General features: G+C 43.8%; 1 protein-coding gene across 28 annotated transcripts in view; it reads right to left on the bottom strand.

Annotated features, from left to right (window-relative positions):
- Nucleotides 1–22962, bottom strand: part of LOC122875719 (voltage-dependent N-type calcium channel subunit alpha-1B-like) — a 291644-nt gene that overhangs the window by 91333 nt on the left and 177349 nt on the right. For 16 of the 28 annotated variants that reach the window (XM_044195130.1, XM_044195131.1, XM_044195143.1 and 13 more), the window contains 3 exons: nucleotides 20942–20953; nucleotides 18330–18350; nucleotides 4950–5046 (listed from right to left, as the gene is read on the bottom strand). In XM_044195130.1, coding sequence (XP_044051065.1) covers nucleotides 4950–5046; nucleotides 18330–18350; nucleotides 20942–20953 — 130 coding nt within the window. The remainder of the gene's footprint in view (nucleotides 1–4949; nucleotides 5047–18329; nucleotides 18351–20941; nucleotides 20954–22962) is intronic. The other 12 variants (XM_044195138.1, XM_044195142.1, XM_044195141.1 and 9 more) reach the window with 2 other exon arrangements.

Raw genomic sequence — 22962 nt, 5'->3', positions numbered from 1 at the left:
ATAAAATTGTTTTGGGGTTAATTTTTGATGCTGTTAAATATAATAGGACATATTTATTTTAAAAATGGGAGATTTGATCACAGTATATGTTTTCTTATGTTTCAATATCTTAATAATCTCAATAAGCTACACTTAACTCGACAGTACTTGCACCACTACTTATTACATTGTATTATTATACTGTATTATCATCATCAACCGGTAAACCCACTTGGTACCTCACACTTATTTTATCTTATACTTATACCCACCTGTTACTTAATATATTTTCTGACCTGTTTTATAGTGTATTGTATTATATTTTTTGCTAGTACTTTCTCCTATGTGCACTGACGTAAAGGCGAGCTGCTGTAACAAAGAGTTTCCCTTCGGGGATCAATAAAGTATTTCTGATTCTGATTCTGATTTCATTTCTTCAGACTCTGTGTGTCAGGCTCTGTGTGTATGTTGAGGTAAAGGGGGGTCATGCCCCCCTTCCTTTTCCAACAGGATGTGTTAATTTATTCTTCTTTTTACATCTTCATCTATGTTTTCCCAAAGTAGGTATATTGGGACATGATGGTAATAAATTACATTTGGTTCTATTTCCCACAAGCTAACTGAGATTCGCTGCAGACAGGTAGCCTACATCCTCTCATGGCAGTGTAATTAGAGTCGGGTGTTTAATGTGCTTTAATATGTTGTTACGGAACAGACAGGCAGATGGACACAGAATGTTCTTTATTGGATGACAGCCTGATAGTTCAGGTATACAGGTATGAAGATAGGGAAGTCTCGCTGGAGACAGGAGATCGCTGGAGACAGGGGAACGCTGGAGATAATTATTCTGCTGCGTAGCATATGGAGTCCTAGGTACATACGAACGAGGTCGGACCTATACTGAGGTGAGTGCAGGGCTTTTATGCTGGCTGTGATTGGGATCTAATGGGGAGCAGGAGTGTGATTGGGAGCAGGTGTGGATGATTAGGGGATGGTGGAGCCTGGCCTATCTGTGACAGTACCCCCCCCTCCACGGCCAGCTCCCGAGGGCCGAAAAAACCCCGCCGACATGGTGGTCGTCCTCCACCACAGGGAGCGGGTTGATCCAGGCGGACGGCCGGGGTTTGAGCATGTGCGGAGCTGGGAACTTGGAGCCTGGACAGGTGTGGAGTTGGGAGCCTGGGACGGACGATCCGGAGCCTGGTCCTGGGTGTTGTGGAGGATCTCGGATGGATGACTCAGTAGCAGAACCAGGGTGGAGCTGAGGACCTCCGGTGTACCAACCAGGGACTGGCCTGGCGTGGAGCTGAGGACCCCAGGTGGACGGACCAGGAAGTCGCCTGGCGCGGAGCTGAGGACCCCAGGTGGAAGGACCGGGAACTGGCCTGGCGCGGAGCAGGGGACCCTCTGGAGGCCTGCGGCGAGAACCCTCTGGAGGCCTGCGGCGAAGGCGGGAATTCTCTGGAGGCCTGCGATGAAGGCGGGAACCCTCTGGAGGCCTGCGACGAAGGAGGGAACCCTCTGGAGGCCTGCGGCTAAAGCGGGAGCCCTCTGGCGATCTAAGATGAAGATGAAGGTGGGGATCCTCTGGAGGCTTGAGGCGAAGACGAAGGTAGGGATCCTCTGGAGACTTGAGGTGAAGACGAAGGCTAGGACCTTCTGGAGGCCGGTGGCGAAGACAAAGGCTGGGACCTTCTGGAGGTCTGCGGCGAAGGCGGGAGCCATCAGCAGGCCGGCGAACCAGATCAGGGGCCGGCGTCTGGACAGCAGAACAGGAAACTGGCGTATGGACAGCGGGACAGGGAGCCGCCGTCGGGGTGACTGGCAGAGGAGCGTGCCGGATCAGTGGTGTCCGGGAATCCGGAACCTGCCACTCCAGCCAAGAATGGGGGGTGCGGCTGCTGTTGTGACCCAACCGATGCTCAAGCAGCTTGTAGCGACCCAGCAGTCGGTCCCGCGGCTTGCTGCGATCCAACCACAAGTGGTAGTGGTTGCGATCCAGCATCGGCTAGGGTTTGGTGCTGCTGTGATCCAGCTGGGAAAGGAGGCGACTGTGATCCAGCATCGGCTAGGGATTGGTGCTGCTGCGATCCAGCCGGGAAAGGAGGCGACTGCGATCCAGCAGGGAGTCCAGGGAGCTGCTGCGATCCAGCCGGGAAAGGAGGCGACTGCGATCCAGCAGGGAGTCCAGGAGTGAGGAGCTGCTGCCTTCCTGCAGGGGGTGCTGGCTGCTGCGATCTAGCAGAGAGTGATGGCGCTGGATCTGGAGGTGGCCGCGGAGCTGGGACAGGAGGCGGTCCATCGGAGAGTCCGGGGGCGAGGAGCTGCTGCCTTCCTGCAGGGGGTGCTGGCTGCTGCAATCCAGCAGAGAGTGATGGCGCTGGGACTGGAGGCGTCGACGGGGCAGGCGAGTGGCTGGGCAGCGGATTAGAAGGCTGGAGATTGGCCGGTAGAGGTGCGGGCTGAGGACTGGCTGATGAATCCATGACTGGGGTGCCGAACGCTTTCCTGAGGTGTGTTGCGAAATGGTGAAAAGATTGGTAGACAGCCTCATCTCACGACCAGATGTCTGCTGCCCAGCGGAGCGCCGGTCCGTTGAGCCAGGAGACCAGGAAGGCCACCTTGGATCGCTCGGTGGGATACTGGTGTGGATACAGGCTGAAGACCAGGAAACACTGCAACAAAAATCCCTCGCAGTCCTCTGCTGAGCCTAATAAGGTCTTTAGTTGGGTAATCATGCAAATAGCCAGCGGGGTTGAAGGAGTGTCTGAGGAAGCGCTGGTTGGAATGGGTGAGGAGATATCGTCGGATAACATCCTCCAAGTCTGGGAAGGGGTCATCGGGGCACAGGGTTGTCATCCTTTCGGTAATGGTCCGACCTTCTGTTACGGAACAGACAGGCAGGGGATACCGAGATGGACACAGAATGTTCTTTATTGGATGACCGATAGTCCAGGTATACAGGTATGAAGATAGGGAAGTCTGTAAGAGGGAAGACAGGAGATCGCTGGAGACAGGGGAATGCTGGAGACAGGGGATCACTGGAGACAGGAAATCGCTGGAGATAATTATTCTGCTGCGTAGCATATGGAGTCCTAGGTACATACGAACAAGGTCGGACCTATACTGATGTCAGGGCTCTTATGCTGGCTGTGATTGGGATCTAATGGGGAGCAGGAGTGTGATTGGAAGCAGGTGTGGATGATTAGGGGATGGTGGATGTGACATATATTTTCACACAGTAGATACATCAGGACATTTTGGTCTGTTTCCCACAAGCTAACGGAGATAGGCTGCATACAGATGGGATGTGAAAAATGAGGATACATCGTGACATTGGTCATTCGATTAGAGTTACGAGGGACGCTCAGCGTCTCTGTCAGTGTAAATTAGTTTCAGGTTTTTAGGTGTTTTTGTGAAGTAACAGATTCCTTTTTTGTTGTGTGTGTGTTAGAATGTGAAATCTTTCTCAGAAACTCTTCTGAAAATATAATTTATTACACTCCTTGTAATGGTCCAAATGGTGATCTGAGGAAATGCTGGGACATGTTTTTAAAACTTAGGACAGGATGAAAGGGATAGATTTATTTCCCCTACTCAGCACATCTCATCCGATGCTAATCACACCACCATGTCAGAAAGTGTCCCCACTTTTTCACATCCCATATCTGTCTGCAGCCGATCTCCGATAATTTGTGTGAAATAGACCCATATGTGTCAGAATGTGTCTCCACTTTTTCACGTCCCATATCTGTCTGCATCCGATCTCCGATAATTTGTGTGAAATAGACCCTGTCCCGATATAGGCCTACTTACTGTGGGAAAATACAGATGAAGATGTAAAAAGAAGTAAAGAAGAAATTAACACCTCCCGTGGGAATAGGACACCTCAGCAGAGGAGATGTTGCGCTGCTGAGCTTACTCTGCTCTGTCATATGGAATAAAAAACAATATAAAGATATGTAGGCTATAGATTTCCTCGCATACATATTAATACACACCCAACTCTAATCGCACGACCAATGTCAGGATGTAGGCTATCTGTCTGCAACGAATCTCAGTTAGCTTGTGGGAAATAGAACCAAATGTCATTTATTACCATCATGTCCCGATATACCTACTGTGGGAAAATATATATATGAAGATGTAAAAAGAAGAATAAATTAACACCTCCCTGGGAAAAGGAAGAGGGGCATGACACCCCTTTACAACAGCTTACACACAGAGCCTGACAGACAGAGTCTGAAGAAGTGAAAGAAACATATACTGTGACCTATTATATTTAACAGCATCAAAAACTAACCCCCAATCAATTTTATAAGGACAGAGCCCCCTGAGCACCCCAGACATGCCTGTCATTCATAGATGCTCATACACCACAGGTCATTCGTGTGCACTTGAAGGTCAACAATGAATGTATCCTACTAACAAGTATTGTGTGTGTATCCAAATGCTGACATTTCTTATTCTCTGCATCATAGAGCTCCATTTTTGTCCAAACATTATTAAAAACACATCAATGAGCCATAAATACTCACTAGAGCACCTACTGTGTATTAATCTGCTGCTGAAAATAGCCCCCAACAAATTTCCTCCTGTTCCTCCAAAAACTACAGTGACCAGCTGTTTTAGGAAATTACTGAGTTTAAAAAAAAACAAAACTATATATTTGTAAGTCACTTTTAAAGACTTACATCTTCAGTAAGAACTAGTGGGCTTGGGCAAAGTGCTGCAGACAGGGTAGGGAAGTAGAACGTATTCAAAGACAGACGAACACATTGTAGGAAAGTTAAGTCTTACTTAATAGCTGTGCTGATTATGGTGCTATCATACTCAAGCACGATCATACAGTATAACGTAGGGCAAAAAACTGGCACTCCTGTGGCAGTAACATTTCCTGTCTTAATCACAGTTGAACCCTGCTAACCTGGCTAAATGAATCTAAATAACTCAAAACACTGGAGCAGAACCTTGAGTTTTGGCAGACGCTTGATGGTCTTGAGAGGCCTGAGCACTCGGAGAACCCTTAGAGACTTAATAGTGCTGATGTCTTTGCCTTTGGTCCCCCTGTGGAAAGCAAACACAATTAGACCACACACAGAATTATCCACAAACAACATGTAGTTATTCAGATTCTTTTTCCATATTATCCTATTATATTATCTTAGTAATAAACATCACATGTAGGAGAAATTGGTTTCCAGAAATTCATTTTGTCACACTACTTTTGAAATGTGGCATGATGCGAATCAAGTGTTTAGATCAGCTGGGTTAATGAGGCACACAACAATAGGCTTTCTGGATATCAATAAGAAAAATGGGAAGTCTGTTAGAAACATTGTTATGGTATCCTGGGACATGCAAGATGCAGTCATACTAGTGTTAGGCTGGGTAGACGTCTAAAGGCCATGTGTGAAGGATACAGGATTTATGCTGAACCACCAGGCTCTGTGGTATTAGGCAAACTTCAAACAGTGTCCCTGAACAAAATAAGTGGGGATAGATAATGGAGCGGGAAGAGGTGAATCTTGACAACCAAGGCAACCTGGTGTCTAGCTTCCTATATATTATCCTGTCACTCACATTGCTTTTGGTAACTAAATATGGCTGCTTACCAATAATGTTAAACTTTAGCTGTCACTATTCTAATGTTCTGAGACAGACTCATACATGGAGGAAAATGTTGAGTATGACATTTCTAGGAAACCATGGTGGAGAGATATTTTATACTTAAAGGAACAGTTCAACCTTTTGGGAAATACATTTGTTCCCTTTCTTTCAAAGAGTGAGATGAGAAGGTTGAAGTCAATCTTATGTTTGTGTGTTATGTATAGAGCTTAGCTGCTGGGCGGCTGTGACTTAGAGGTAGAGCGGGTCATCCACTAATCAGAAGATTGGTGGTTCAATTCCCAGCTCCTCTCAGCCTGCATGTCAAAGTGTCCTTGGGCAAGATACTGAACCCCAAGTTACTCCTGAAGGCTGTGCCATTGATATGTGTGAGTGAATGAGCATTAGTTATTCTTTCTGAAAAGCAGTTGGCACCTTGCATGGCAGCCTCAGCCATCAGTGGGTGAATGTTGACATATAGGGTAAAGCTCTTTCAGTGGTCGGAAGACTAGAAAGGCGCTATATAAATGCAGTCCATATAACATTTAGCATAAAGACTGGAAGGGAAACAGCTAGCCTGCCTCTGAAGTGAAAATAAGCCTGCCAACCCTGTCTCCTAGAAATTGTTTATATACTAATTTGTTTTCCCAATTATGTTGTTTCCCAATGTTATCCCTGCCTGAATTATGTTCACAGGCAACGTTTTTTCAAGTAAATGAAACGCTACATTTATGTACTTAGAGGGAGGTGGTCGAGGTGGATGGATATCGTACAAAGCTCATGACTTTGACACCAGAGGGGTTCGCATCCTGAGTCCCATCTGTGGTTAGGCTTAGGCAACAGAAACACTTTCATTAAGGTTTTGTAAAGATTTTGGTTTTGGTTAAATATTAATAACCATGATGTGTCTTGTACTTCACGTCACTGTTGCCTTTTTCTGACCTTTCAGACCTTTCTTTACCTTAAACATTTATTGCCAATGCCTGAACATAACCATAAAAAAGTTAATAAAGTCACTACAGATGCATGAAGTAACACATAAGTACCTATCAAATTACATTTTTTGAAAGAGAGGGGGAGATAGAGAAGGATTGAGTGAAAAGAGCATATTAGGTGAGTAAGTACTCTTGGGAGAGGTAGGTCTTCAGGGATTCTGCTGAATGAATTTAGTTTGGTAAGGGTGCACGCAGAAGAAGAAATTGGATTAAGATTTCCTGCCTCACAGTGACAGCAGGACTAGTCATTGTTCATTTGTAGATCGTAGTGAATGAGAAGACTCATAAACCTGAATGACGGAGGGGAGCAATCTTGGCGACGATTTAGCCTCTGGGGGCAACGGACAGGCTTCCGGTGTAGCCAGCGGATATCCGGATAACGGATATCTGGCCAAGACTTCCTCTGTTGTGCATCAACATTGTTTACAGTCCGATTAGCAACTTGAGATGTGAGAATGGTAATCTCTATAAACACATTTCTTCATATGAATGCTAAAACGTTGACACACAATAGATGATGAGTTCCAAGATTGCATTTCAGCCAATGCGTTCCACCTCTTTTGCTCTCCACACAGACTGTTGACCTGCATGCAACCAAAGCCTGCTCAAATGTGATTAATCAATACTACTCGGACTACAAATGGATGACAAACGGAAACCAGAACGCTTAAGATACCAAAATCATGCCTGCAGATACATGTTAGAGATATATAGAGATTAGTAGGTGGGTGCTGTGCTAGTGGCCACTCTGTAGGCAAGCATTAGTGACTTGAACCAGTGAATCATGGAAAGTGGAGTGACATGAGCTGTTTTTGGCAGGTTGAAGACCAGACGTGCTATTGCGACAGTCTTGATAAGGTCGGCTAACCATGTCCTGACTCCAGCTCTGTAGTTAACACAGATATGAGACTGATATTGATCTTTCCATCTCACTCTCAGAAAAAAGGGGAATAAGCCTGTTTCCAAAAACTATTCATTTTACTTTTTAGAATAGTCAAAGCCACTTTAGAATTATCATGCAGTGACATTTTAGCTATTTATTACACCACTGAGTGACTGGACAAAACATAATTTCTTTTTCTTGCCAAATGTGTTTCCAATGTTATTTATCACTTACTGACTTCAGGCAATAACAAAAAAGGCTATGTTCAGCAGAATATTCACACAGCAACACAGAGAACATTTCAATGACTAATTGGGGTATGTAGTGGGGTATGTCATATTATTCCTGAGCAGTACACACTCCACAATACAGACAAACTCACACAGGGACATGCATCTCCTAACCATTCAGCTGTGTGTATCATGTAATCCTGGTTTACATGAACAGGTCAGTCTGCAACATACTTGCCAACCTTTGTTTCCTGCATTCTGGTGACTTTTTACACTGCAACAGCATTTTTATGTTACGTTAGAATGAGCAGGGGGGTGCAAGCCTAGGGCTTATACACACTATACAGTGCCAGAAACAGGTTGTGATAATGAAAAGGGAAAACAAATCTGGAGAAATACGGGAGAATTGTAACCCCAGGAGGAAACCGGTAGAGGGCAATAAAAAACAGGAGCGTCCCGGGAAAATTGTGAGGGTTGGCAAGTATGGTCTGAAATCTTTATTTGAACACGTGCAATCAATCAATTAATTCACAGAAAGATTTCCTTTGTCCTTTTGTTCAAAGAAGACGCCATTTTAACATGTTGTTTTTCATGCAAATATGGCCACACTTAAGACAGTGCATCAGGGATCTTAATCAACAAGATATGTTGAGTAGGCATTTCAGTGATTAAGATCTTAGTGATAAAGATCTGAGACTAATTTCCCACCTAAAAGAAATCACAAAAAGGACTCTTATCAGTCATTATTTGAGGTGAGATGTTTGAATAAACCTCTGAGTTGCACTGTTTCATCTGTACAGTTTGTATTTTTCTCCTGTTTTTCCATTGTTCTTATTACATGACTCGTGACATTGTGCCATCAACAGTTTGCTACAAACTGATCAACTTACCACTGTGCAAGTGAGAACAAGTAAGAATAGTTGCGTCTCCTACTGTATGTGTTTAAGATTCATTTTCTTTTCACTAGTGCTAACACTAGAGCACACTGTCTATTCTGGAGATAGATGAATACTGACACAGATGTCAAAGTGCTAACACATGTGTGCGCATGCGCCAGCCCGCATGCTGCCCGTTGCCGTAGCTCCGTCTCGTCGTCTTACTTTTTCCAACTTTTAACTTTCCTTTTTCTTTCAAACTTGAGCAACTTGTGTGTAACTGTAATTTAAACTACGCTCTTTACGAAAATGAGAGTAGAAAGTGTTTGAGTACTTTTTTTCGCCATGGAACTTCTTCTTCTGCTACTCGGTCGGGGCACCGCTGCAGATCAGCTGTTTGGCCGCATTGTTTACACCAAGGAACAGCTGATCGCGCTGAAGCCGAGCAGCATGGCGCCCAGGACAACCGATGTCCCCACTGAGATTTGGAGGAGGACACACCGAGGATGCAGAGGTGGAACGAAGTGGCGAGGGAAGAGAGAGGGGTGCAGACAAAAGAGACTTAAGAATAAGAGATTTAAGCCGTGTCTGCCTTCTCTCGTCATGGGCAATGTGAGATCGCTGGCGAATAAAATGGACGAGCTAACGGTGTTAGCCGGAGTTCAGACGGAGTTCCAAGAGTGTAGTTTGATGTGCTTCTCTGAGACATGGCTATACCAGGATATCCCAGATCATAACGTTTCCATCAACGGCTTTCAGACTGTTAGGGCCGACAGGGATCACACCGGGAGTGGTAAGCGGAAAGGCGGCGAGCTTGCTGTTCTGGTTAACAACAGATGGTGTAACCCTGGTCACGTTACTATCAAGCAGAGTATCTGTAGCCCGGACATTGAACTGTTAGCTGTGGGACTCCATAGGCCATATTATTTGCCACGTGAATTTTCGCATGCCATTGTTGTGGCTGTTTCCATCCCCCCCCTCCGCTAACCCGGCATCGGCGTGCAACGCCATTCACACCGCCATAGCACATCTACAGACTCAACACCCGAGTGCACTCATATTAATCTCGGGTGACTTCAACCATGTCAGTGTTTCAACAACACTGACTAATTTCACCCAGTATGTGAGTTGTCCTACTAGAAAGGAGAGGACACTGGACCTGCTGTATACTAACGTTAAAGATGCATACAGCTCTTCCGCCCTCCCCCCTCTGGGTAGGTCAGACCACAACCTGGTTTACCTTAAACCCTGCTATGTGCCTCTGGTTAAAAGGCAGCCCGCGACCACAAGAACAGTGAGGAGATGGTCAGAGGAGGCCTACGAGACACTGCAGGAATGTTTTGAGGTGACAAACTGGGATGCACTCTGTGGGCCTCATGGAGAGGACATTGACGGGCTCACTGAGTGCATCACTGGCTACATTAACTTCTGTGTGGACTGCAATGTCCCAATCAAGATGGTCCATTGTTACCCGAATAACAAATCGTGGGTAACAAAGGACATCAAGGACATCCTGAATGCCAAGAGGAGGGCCTTTACTGATGGTAATAGGGAGGAGGTGAGGGCTATCCAGGCCAACCTGAAGGTGAAAATCAGGGAGGCCAAGGAGAAGTACAGGAGGAAGCTGGAGCGGAAACTCCAGCAGAACAACATGAGAGAGGTCTGGAGCGGCATGAAGACCATCACTGGCTTCAGACCGACTGGCAGCAGAGGAGTTGAAGGCAGCTTGGACAGGGCCGATGAACTTAATCTATTCTTTAACACATTCGACACACAGGCCCCTGCTCATCCCCCCTCTAACTCAGCTGCTGTCAGCCCTCAAGCTCTTCTGAGTACTCTGCTCCCCCCTCCCCATCAGGCTAACGGCCCTCTTCACACTAATGACTCCACACCTCCCCCACCTGTAACTTCTGCTGTGTGCCTGACTGCTGACCAGGTGAGAGGACAGCTGATGAAACTCCACTCAAACAAGGCTGCAGGCCCCGATGGCGTTAGCCCCGGGGTGCTAAAAGCCTGTGCCCCCCCAGCTTCAACATGTCTTCAACCTGAGCCTGAGTCTTCAAAGGGTCCCTGGTCTGTGGAAGACATCTTGCCTCGTTCCTGTGCCGAAGACGCAGCGTCCCAGTGGCTCCAAGGACTACAGAACGGTGGCACTGACCTCCCACATAATGAAGACCCTGGAGAGACTGGTGCTGGAACAGCTGCGGCCCATGGTCAGACCCCTCCTGGACCCCCTTTAGTTCGCCCACCAGCCTTGACTGGGAGTTGAGGACGCCATCATCTTCCTGCTTAACCGCATCCACACCCACCTGGACAGGCCGGCAAGCACGGTGAGGATCATGTTTTTTGACTTCTCCAGTGCTTTCAACATCATCCGGCCTGCCCTGCTGGGTGAGAAGCTGGCAGCAATGCAGGTGGATGCCCCCCTTGTGTCCTGGATTGTGGACTACCTGACTGGCAGACCACAGCACGTGTGCCTGCAGCACTGTGTTCCTCTTCACCATCTACACCACGGACTTCAGCTACCACACAGAGTCCTGCCACCTTCAGAAGTTTTCTGATGACTCTGCTGTGGTGGGATGTATCAGTGGTGGTGATGAGACTGAGTACAGGGCTGTGGTGGGTAATTTTGTCTCATGGTGTGAGCAGAACCATCTGCAGCTCAATGCGACAAAGTCCAAGGAGCTGATTGTGGATCTACGGAGGGCCATGGCACCAGCGACCCCGGTTTCCATCCAGGGGGTCAGTGTGGACATTGTGGAGGATTACAAGTACCTGGGAGTACACTTGGATAACAAACTGGAATGGACCAAGAACATGCAAGCTGTTTACAGGAAGGGCCAGAGCCATCTGTATTTTCTGAGGAGGCTGAGGTCCTTCAACATCTGCCAGACAATGCTTTAGATGTTTTATGAGTCTGTGGTGGCCAGCGCTATCCTGTATGCTGTTGCATGCTGGGGCAGCAGGTTGAAGGTAGCGGACGCCAACAGACTTAACAAACTGATCCGTAAGGCCAGTGACATTGTGGGGGTGGAGCTGGACTCTCTGTCGGTGGTGTCAGAGAGGAGGATGCTGGCCAAACTACATGCCATCTTGGACAGTGTCTCCCACCCACTCCATGACGTGCTGGTCAAGCAAAGGAGCACCTTCAGTGGCCATCAAACTCTTTAACTCCTCCCTCTAAGTGTCAGTCTGTATGACCCTAAGTCACTAAACTGGACATTGATCATTACATCTCTGCAATACTTGAATAATTGTGCAATATTCTGTGTACTACTCTTTTTTTCCGTGCAATATTTAGTTTTCCCATGTTAGTTTTTCCTATTTATTGACATTGATATTATATACCTCCACTACTGCTGTGCAATATCTTAATAATCTCAATAAGCTACACTTAACTCGACAGTACATGCACCACTGCTTATCACTTATTACTTATTTTATTACATTGTATTATTATACTTATACTTATACCCACCTGGTACTTAATATATTTTCTGACCTGTTTTTATAGTGTTTTATAGTGTATTATATTTTTGCTAATACTTTCTCCTGTGTGCACTGACGTAAAGGCGAGCTACTGTAACAAAGAGTTTCCCTTCGGGGATCAATAAAGTATTTCTGATTCTGATTCTGATTCTGATGCCAAGAGCTTATTTGGAGTGGTTGTCGTTAAGAATAGTATACCTGACTGACTTACATGTATTCGCCCTACAATATTCTCATGACACTTTAAAGGCATTGAAAACCATTTTTTCAATCAGCTTCTTACTATGAGTGATACATAAACAAACAATTTTCTGTCAAAGTCAGAAAAGGTTTGGTAATTTCACATAACATATTTCTGTATTTGTGTTTTGTTTGTGCTCCTTTTACTGGTTTGAAGTGGACAGGGCCAAGTTGGAAAAACATGATGCCACATATGTCCATGCAACAATCAGAATTTAACAATATTTGAATCAAACTCTAATGACAGTTGTGGGGTTGTTACCTTATGTTGTCTATCGAATCTGGTCAAACCACAGTTACACTCTTTTTTTAATGATTATTTTTTGGGCTTTTTGCCTTTATTTGATAGGAACAGCTGAGGAGAGACAGGAAGTGGGTGGTAATCAGAGACGGGGTTAATATCTACGAGCGTGTCTTTTTGGATATATACTTAAGGAGTGATACTGGATCGTTTACTACAGTGGAAGTTACACAGGACTAAGGCAATCAACAAAGGCAGGAAAGTGCTTATCAATACAACACCCTTCTGTGTACTCACAATACTATTGAACAGGCTAGCTTCCAAAACTACTGCAGTGGACCAAGACTAGACTACACAATATAAGTCTGAAAAAAGCCCGAACACGTCAAATGTGAGGCAACGGGTACAAAAGTCATGGTGAGACAATTGCTTGTTTTATCCCGTATAGCAAGTCATAGTGGAGGACAACGACATAGCATCTATGACACCTCACGATATCCTGAGAAGATAGGTCACATAATTTTTTGCATTCTCTTGACTAGTTTGGGCAGCTGTGAACCAGCCCACATGTCAAAGTGTCCTTGGGCAAGATACTGAACCCCAAATTGCTCCCGAAGGCTATGCCTTCAGTGTGTGAGTGTGTGTGAATGAGTTTGTTTCTTTGTACTGATGAGCAGTTGCCACCTGCCAGTGTATGAATGTTTGTGAATAGGGTGAATGTTGACATGTAGTGTAAAGTGCTTTGAGTGGTCGGAAGACTAGAAAGGCGCTATACAAGTACAGTCCAGTTACCATTTACCATCTGATAACTCCTACAATGTGTTCCTTGACACTGACCCATAGGACCTAGGCAGGGCGGGTTGCCATGTTAAGGGTGAGCACCTGAAAAAAAGGCAACCTGAGGTAGGTAAGAATCTCTTCAGCTGCAAGGCGCTGGGTGTGGATGAGATTCATCCTGAGATGCTGAAGGCTCTGGATATTGTTGGGCCAGGGGTGGTGGGAGGGGTGTGCATTAATTTTTGGGGTATTACATTGCTCTGCCTCCCTGGTAAAGCTTATGCCAGGAGGCGTTGACTGATTGGCGAACCTCAGATCCAGGAGTAATGCGTATTTCATCCATAGTTCATTGTGCTTGGTCTAAACTTTAATGAAAGTCTGTTAATGTTGCTGGAAGATAATAGTGGTAAGTCAAACCTATGACTCCAGTGACTAGTCTTTGATGTCTCCAACTAGGATATGTTAAAATTTATATTCTGAACAGTTCCAAATGTTGTCGCAAGCTCTCTAGAAGCCCCCAAAGATCCCCATAAGAGACTCCACTTTGTGAACCACTGCAATTAGCTGTGGGCTGACAGCATGTCATCCATACGATATGATGACATAGCTCTTGTCTTTCCATGTGCGCTTATGAGGTCCCTTTACTCCAATCAACACCACATGCAACAACTGCCATGCACTGATGCACATTAGTCTAGCATGCATTCACAGTGACACAGGGCCGGAGAGTTTTTAGACCAGACACTCACACAGTTACAATGAGGGCTAAGAGAAGAACTACATAAGCTATTCTGATAGCTTTCAAAGAATACCCCTCAACACCCAAATATATATAATGAGGAAGCAAGACAGAAAGTGAGATTGGACTCGTTACAGGAGCTAAAATGTGACAAAAGTCTGTCAGATGCTTAGGGGGATGTGAAGGTTCAAATAATATAATAATGAGGACATCTGGCTCAGATTTGGCTGAGGTCACAACTGTTCATCATTTTCCTGGAACGAGGACAAAGAGCTGGGCTCTGACAACACAATCCCTCTTCTAACTGTCTCAACACTGTTCTATTTTTACTTCCATTACAGACTGTCTCTCTCACTCTCTCTTTATCCCAGAGAGTATGAATTACATTACTCAGCAAGCCAGCTGCATTAAAAAATAATTTAAAGGATGCGTTCAGATTTTTTTCAAGTCTATCTTAATGGAAAACTCACATGCCATATGTACGTTGAAAGAGTTAGTTACCTTTGAAGCATTACCTTCATAGAGTGACAACACTGTAGAGATGTTTTCAGATTGAACATGAACCAAATTTTGGGGGTAGAGCAAATGCAAATACTTTCAATGCAAAGACATTCACCAAAGCCGGCCAGAGCCAATTGAGGCAAAGACACACCCATGCATGTTGAAAATGTTTCAACATGAGTGTATGACACACATTGGCCACATTGTGTAGTGTCCCATCATTTGATGCCCGTCAATTGACACAAGTACCACACACCCCAGACGCACCATACACACAGAAGTATTGAGGGTACAGTAGCCAGGATGTGCCAATTCAGGGAGTCCACAATCCTCATTCTGTGCAAAAATGCATCCTAAAGTTCAAGTTCAACTACTGGTGACTATCCTAAGCTCTCAGTAATGAAACGCAAAGAGGGATTTTTGTACTAAAGAGACTGTAACTTTGTAAGATACCCACTTGATTTGTCTAAAACAGACTGTAGAAGCCCTCAAAGAAGTGTCAGCTGAACTTTAGCAAGCATTTTTGCACAGACTGAGGACTGGATATTGTTCCCCATGTCTTACATTGGAATTACATTAGTTGGGGCTGCTGTGGCTTAGAGGTAGAGCGGGTTGTCCACTAATCAGAAGATTGGAGGTTTGATCCCAGCTTCCCCCAGGCCACATGTCAAAGTGACCTTGGGCAAGACACCAAATTGGTGTGTGTGAGAGAGAATGATTAGTTTTTTGTTGTGGTTTGCTGATGTGCTGCGGTAAGTGTATTGTCTCATTTCCGGTCGCTGGTGCTTGTGTGTTACTGGTAGCATATTTATGCTGCTCTAGCTCATCCCAGTTAATTTTGTTCAATTATTCTTTCAGCAGCTAATTATCTGATATACATTTAAATGTACACTAATTCTGCTCAAGCACCCATAGCTCTCTCCTTCTTTTAGTGACTTTCTTGCTAATCCCACAGTTTACACGCTATTCACTTTTGCTAGCTACCATTCTTTAGCTTAGCAGCTAGTGATGGCTTCTCTCCCTCCCTCTCCTGCTCTCTCTTGCCCGGTGTGTAAAATGTTAAGGTATTTCTCCGCCTCCTTTAGAGATAATGGTACATGTAATAAATGTAGTATATTTGCAGCATTGGCGAGGCTTAGTGAATTGGAAATGCGGTTCCGCACCATGGGAACTAGCTGCTGTAGTTAGCCAGCCCCCAGTAGCTGGTGCAGACCGACCAGAGGTAGCTCCTGTTAGCTGTCCTGTTAGCCGAAACTAGTGAGGCTGGGTGACTATCTGAAGAAACCATAGCCCTAAGCAGAAGCCCACGGTTCACCACCAACCTGTTCACGTTTCTAACAAGTTCTCCCCACTCAGTGACACACCCGCTGAGAAACCAACTCTGATTATTGGCAGATCCATTTTGAGAAACGTGAAGTTAGTAACACCAGCAACCATTCCTGGTATTCCTGGGGCCAGAGCGGGCGACATTGAATCCTATTTAAAACTGCTGGCTAAGGATAAGCGTAAATACAGTAAGATTGTTATTCACATCGGCAGTAACGACTCCTGTTTACGCCAATCGGAGGTCACTAAAATTAATGTTGAGTCGGTGTGTACATATGCAAAGACAATGTTGGACTCCCTTGTTTCTCCGGGCCCCTGCCAAACCTGACCAGTGATGGCATGTTTAGCCGCATGTCTTCATTCCGCCGCTGGCTGTCAAGGTGGTGTCCAGCAAACGATGTGGGCTTTGTAGATAACTGGCAGATTTTCTGGGGAAGACCTTGTCTGATTATTAAAGACGGCATTCATCCCACTTTGGATGGAGCAGTTCTCTTATCTAGAAATCTGACCAAGTTTATTATTGGACCTAAACCATGACAACCCAGAGTTGCAGTCCGACATGCTTCTCTGCGCTCCCAGAACAGTTACCCACCCAAAACACTTTAGTGATGGTGTGTGCCCCCCGATCACTTAAATTAATTAAATTAAAAGTTAACAGAAGAGGAGTTATACATAAAAATCTAAACAAACTTACCACAGCTAAAATAGCATAACAAAATAGGCAAATTAAATGTGGACTCTTAAACATTAGATCTCTGTCACCTAAATCTGTCCTAATGAACAAATCGTTCATTGGTACAGTTTTAATATCAGATTATCATATTGTGACTTATTTTGTCTTACTGAAACCTGTCTAGGTCTTGAAGAATATGTTAGCCTAAATTAATCTACTCGGCTCAAGCCTATTAATCAACCCTAAACCTAAACTAAATAATAACTCATTCAAAAGCCATTCTAGTATATAACATTGAAATTGGTAATTTAATAGTCTTTCCACAGAATCCTTCTTTATCGTACCATTATTTAATTACTTTTGGACTCCTATTACTGAACTACACGCCATTAGGCAAAATAATAATCTCTCTCCCGTAGTTTTGTGCTTTCTTGTCTCTCTCCTTGTGTTGCTTTCAGCAGGTATTTTTGCATCCGGAGCATCAGAGTCTGGATCTATGATTGCAAGGCACCTTCTGTTAATGCTCGACAACCGCTACTACAATTATTATTATTACTATTATTACCATTATTATTCCTATCATTATTATTACTATTATTATTTTATTAATATTACCACTACATTATTATTATTTTAAAATTCTATGTGGAATTTGCATTGTGCTACTGTATTCTCTCTCTCTCTCTCTCTCTCAACCTAACCGGCAGCTGGAGATGGCTGCCCACCCTGAGTCCGGTTCTGCTCGAGGTTTCTGGCTCTGAGAAGGAAGTTTTTCCTTGCCACTGTCGCCAAGTGCTTACTTACGGTGGGAACTGTTGGGTCTCTTGTAAATAATATTATAAAGACTATGGTCTAGACCTGCTCTATAGGTAAGTGCAGTGAGATAACTGCTGTTAAGAATTAGCGCTATATAAATAAAACTGAATTGAATTTGTTCTGATGAGCAATTGGTACCTGCCATCAATGTATGAATGTGTGTGAATGGGGTGAATGAATGAATTTAGTATAAAGCGCTTTGAGTGGTCGGAAGACTAGAAAGGTGCTATACAAGTACAGTCCATTTACCATTTATGTAAGAAGGGATCACTTCACTGCCAATATGGAGATGAACAATGATTACAGTGATTAATAAAGTACATATGACTTGTGAGTACTGTATTAAGATAAAGATAAGATAAAAAATTTGTTGTTTTCATGTTGCATCCTAAAAAAATAAAACAAGTGCTTTATTTCTACTCTAAACACACAAAATTAACATCTATGACACCAACGTTGTTGTTTTTTGTTTGACCGAAGTGGCACAAACACCAGATTGATCTTCACAGTCTTGTAATGGAGATGGAACATGACTAAACTTGAGAATCCACAATTTGGGCACGTCCTCATTTGCTACTCCTATTTTCCACAATAACAATGCCCATGTTCACACTATGGGTGTCTTAAATAGCAAGAAGTAGCACAGCTTTTTCCGAAGCCTTAGTTATCACACACATGACTACACATGGCTGAACTTTCATTTGAAGTAGGTTTCCCCCCTAACAAGTGAAGGATTTTCTTCAGGAAGGTTTCAATTGAAAGCTGTCAGACAAAGTTTACTGTTGTGTTAAAAAAAACATTTGATCCACTGGATTATGGGTTTAATTAGTTTATACATGAAACTAAGTCTAAGCATAAGCAGAATGGTAGTTAGAGAGGGTTGGGTTTGGGGGAGAAGGGTTAGGGTAAGGTATGGGTATAGGGTGGGGGATCAGGGTGGCATAGGGAGGTTCCCCACCTGGTCACACCTTGTTGCGATCTACTTGGGGGAAAACAGTGGTAAAACAACACATTTATGGATGCTTCAGACACAAACAAAATAAAGCATATGTTTGCATCAAATGACACCACCATATTTTCTATTAATGAAAACAAATGTAAAATATAAAAATAAATATATATATTTTGGTTGGTAGCAGACAACTGGGTGTGTAAATCCCAGTATAGACTCCACAATGGATTCAGCTACAGTATATCAGGCCATATGAGGAGAAAATAGTAGGTGTGATTGGATGCTGAATGTGCATGTTACTTTTGGAGGTAGCTTATCACTGAAGTAACACACAAATCAAGACTGTTGGTGATTATGTAATTGCACGCTGCTACTTCTCAGTCTCAACCAAAACATTAAATGAAAAGAGCAAATGCCAACAAAACAGGACTCCTGGGAGATTTTCTAAGTAATAATACTAATAATTATAAAAAAACAAATAGAAATATCATTCCAGCCCTGGAACCAAAACTGGATTATGACTAGCATCTGAAGCTGACATTAAAAGGCAGTATTGCAGTTTGCAGCATCAAATGCAAAATGCACCAAAAAGCTGCAGACCGTTCTCAACACTTGAGTGGTTCCAGTAGGTGAGATGACAGATTCACAGATTCGGCTTTGATGGGGATGCTGTGGTTAGTTGTCCTTGCCACAGGCAGTCGATCAAATGGATTGCAGGCAGAACAAGCTCCGGTGACATGCATGGTGAGTGAATGACAGTTATCTTTCAAACAGGACTTTCTAGTGGTAACTTTCTATTTGTAAGAACAATATAAAATCATAGCTATGGAGATCCAAAGTCAATATAAAATGAATAAATCAGACATCGTGAAATAAATATTTAAGTGTAAATACACAAATATATGTAATATAACCATGAAATTGAAAACATACAATACATTTTTAAAACTCATTATCATGAATTTATATTTCATCCTGCTTCCTTTCACAATCACAGAGATTACTGCAGGTCAGTTTAATTCAATGCCATTATGTTAAAATACCTTTTTCCAAAATCTGTTTTCATTTCACAACACAGCTTTTAAATTATAAAATCTTTGCCTGTCAATGAAGACAGAGAGGGCAGAGCCAGTTATGTGATTGACTGTCGCTTTGGTCCGAATGAGCCAACAGCCAATCACATAACTGGTTCTGCACTTTAGTCATAATTGACAGACAAAGATTTTGAGATGAAAACTGGCATTATTTCTTTAATAATGAACATTGAGTCTCCATATTAAACAGGTTGTCAGTTACTGACAAGTACTGTCTATGAGTTTCACCCATGAAAAAGTATTCACAAATGCAGAGGTGTGGAATCAAACCATATAAATATATCCCCATCTACAGTATGATGCTGAGTCGGACAGATGCGGGTTAAATAGGGTAGTGTAGAACAAACCGCATATAACTGGAAATGATGTGACAGTATGGTCATAGGGCAGTCATTAAAAATTATAACTAATAGCATACATGTCATGCAGTCTGTCTAATGTGCATGCTAAAATCACAGAGAAGATCGATCCCTGAGATGTATGCCCTCCTGGAGCAGCTTGCTTGTTACATTAGCGAGCCTCTGGTGAATTAATAATAGAGAATGTGAAATTGATGGTATCATTCCAGTCCAAGCAGAGCTGTGGCGAGGCTAAGTGCTGATGAGAACACCCGAACACATCAGAGGCCCGGGTAGATAAGGATGATGAACACGCAGGTGACATAGCCCTCTATAGCAGAGGAGAGCATGGAGGAAGGACTTTAGCTAAGCACATGAGGGTCAAGTACAGAAAGCTCTTAGATGAACAACAAGATGGGAGTGTCTCCCAGGCATAACAGTGCACACTGCAAAAAAAAAAAAACATCCTCACAACCAATTTCACCTCTAATACTGCATGTCTTACAGTCTTTTTAAGGAAAAGTACATTTTAAAGGTCCAGTGTGTAACATTTAGGAGGAGCAATTTCACTGCTAGATGCCACTAAATCCTACACACTGGACCTTTAACAGCTGATGGTGATACATCTTGTAATTCTGAGATGACTTTGCTGTTTGGCTCCTTTTATAATCACCATTTAGCCCTTTTAATCAACAATGATGCAGAAAGAAATTCAGTGAAGATGAGGTGCTTTTCCACTGACTGGAGCCTTTAGACCAGAATTGTTTTGAGAAAAAATGGCATTGTTCAATGTAGGAAAAACCACTTAGGTACAAGTATTTGACATTATATTTGTGTCTCAGTTCCGAATGATGGGACAGTTTGAACAGAGTTTTTGCATGCACATAAATTATATTTTGAGCACAGAATGGATATTTTATTTGTTTGTTTAAATTCTTCTTTGTTTATAATTTCTCTACATAAGTAATAAATTATTAAAATTTTCATATCTGTGCTCGAAATGTCCAACCGCCCTCTCAGAATTGAGGTGCAAATATAATTCCATACAGTAGGCAGTAGAAAGAGGTTTAATCATCTTCACAGAATAACGTGAGGAAATTACTTGTTTTTGCAGTGTAAGCCATGTATGTTTTCTCTCTCACATAAATACACACAGACAAGATGAGAGAGGGAGAGGAGGCATTACCCCATGAAGCTCCTTCAAAACGATCCCGGCACAGAAACAGGGAGAGGACCATGTCAATAAACACACTGCACAACACCACAACACTCACACACACTTTATGCTCTTCCATGAGTTGTTCAGGATTTTAGTTCCACCTTCCCTCTGCTCCTGTTAGAAGATTAGAGATTTGCTGCAATTTTCCTGCTTGTTGTGCTGATGTTCACATCCCTGATTTGTATATCTATTTTCAATTATTAACAAATTATTAAAGTGATTAGCAGACTTAGACTAAGAGAAAGAGCTGTGACCAGCAGTAAATGTTACAGCCTCTGCCATAACCTCAGTATTTTCCTGTTTTCCCTGTCTGTCTTTCTGTGTCTTTTGTGTCTGTGTGGTGGGCGTGGCATCCCTCTCTCTCTCTCTCTCTACTGGCTCCTGATTCTCTGTTCATCCGACACACCTGCTCCAAGCCGCACACCTGCAACCCATCCACTAATCAATGCTGCAGCATATCAACCCTGGTTTGGTTGGTCTTTCAACCCATGTTGCTAGGATTGGCAACCAAGTGGATCTGGTTTCTTTGCAACTCTCAAGTACAGCCCCGGTGCTCCAGCCCAGTCAGCCTGCCCCTGTAGCCACCGCAGCTGCCACGTCCAGAGAGCCCTTTGTTCCAGCACCAGAGCGTTATGCCGAAGACTTCGGTTTGTGTAGGTCTTTTTTTTAATGCAATGTTCCCTTGTCTTTAAACAACAGCCTTCCACTTATGCTACTAATAGATCCAAAATTACGTATATTATGGGGTTGCTTAGTGGTAGCACTTTAGCTTGTGCCACAGCTGTTTGGGAGAATAAACCTACCATTAGCTCCTCATTTGTTAATTTCATTGCTGAGAAGAGGAAGGATTTTGACCTAAAGATGCTGCTAGACATCTTCTCCATATCTGCCAGGTCTTACGTAGTGTTGCTGAATATTCTGTTGAATTTAGGGCCATAGCTGCTGATTCTGGGTGAACAATAGCTTGCTGCAGGGTTTTTATTTCTTAATGGGCTCAATGAAATCATTAAGGATGAGTTAGCTGCTAGGGACGATACAACACCCTAGATGCCCTAATCTCCTTAGCAATTAAAATAGACAATCGCATCTGAGAACGACGTAGGGAGAGAGCTAATCGTCTCTCAGTTGCTTCCACTTAACATTTTTCCATCCACCTATTGCAAGAAATGCTCTCCCTACTCTCTCCACCTGTTGTCCGCCCAACTGTCAATACCTCCCCATCAGCCTCACAAGGAGAAGAGTCCATGCAGTAGGTGGAATGACTACGTATGAGGGCCGTAGAATGTCTCTACTGTAGTCAAACTTGCACCCTCAGGCCACAAGGGGAAGCACACCAGTGGGAGTACTGGTGAGTCAAACTTCCTCTTCCCCTTTTATCACGTATGTGATTTCAAGCCAGTGTCTGAAATAAGGAAAACTTACCTTGGCATGCCTTAGACAATTCAGGCGCTGATGAGAATTTCATGGATGAAGCAGTAATAACAAACCTCTGGCTACTCTGTTAAATGCTAATGCCCTGGATGGAAGACTCCTGGCTCGAGTACCTGACAGACCTGTCCGGTGCGCCTCATTCTCTCTGGGAATCGAGAGTTAATCAGGTTTCACCTCATCGCATCACCATACACTCCGGTAATACTTCAGCCCTGGCTTTGACTGCATTAACATCCATATTGACTGGACTTCTGGCAGGGTCATAAGTTGGAGTTCATTTTGTCATTCCTCTTGCCTGCCTAGTCTCACCCTATGCCCCTGTATTGACTATCAAGGTTTGAACAATATTATAGTTAAGAACAAGTACCCACTACCCCTGATGAACTCTGCCTTTGAACCCCTTCACGGAGCCACCACATTCACTAAACTGGACCTGAGAAATGCCTACCACCTGGTTCGGATCCGAGAGGGCAACAAGTGGAAAACTGCTTTCAACACTGCCCTTGGTCATTTCAAGTACTTGGTTATGCCCTTCGGTTTGACCACTGCCCCTACAG

The sequence above is a fragment of the Siniperca chuatsi genome, linkage group LG5, assembly GCF_020085105.1.
Source record: "Siniperca chuatsi isolate FFG_IHB_CAS linkage group LG5, ASM2008510v1, whole genome shotgun sequence".
Classification (NCBI taxonomy): Eukaryota; Metazoa; Chordata; class Actinopteri; order Centrarchiformes; family Sinipercidae; genus Siniperca; species Siniperca chuatsi.
The sequence above is the reverse complement of the archived record's forward strand: the minus strand, read 5'-3'. Positions and strand labels throughout refer to the sequence as shown.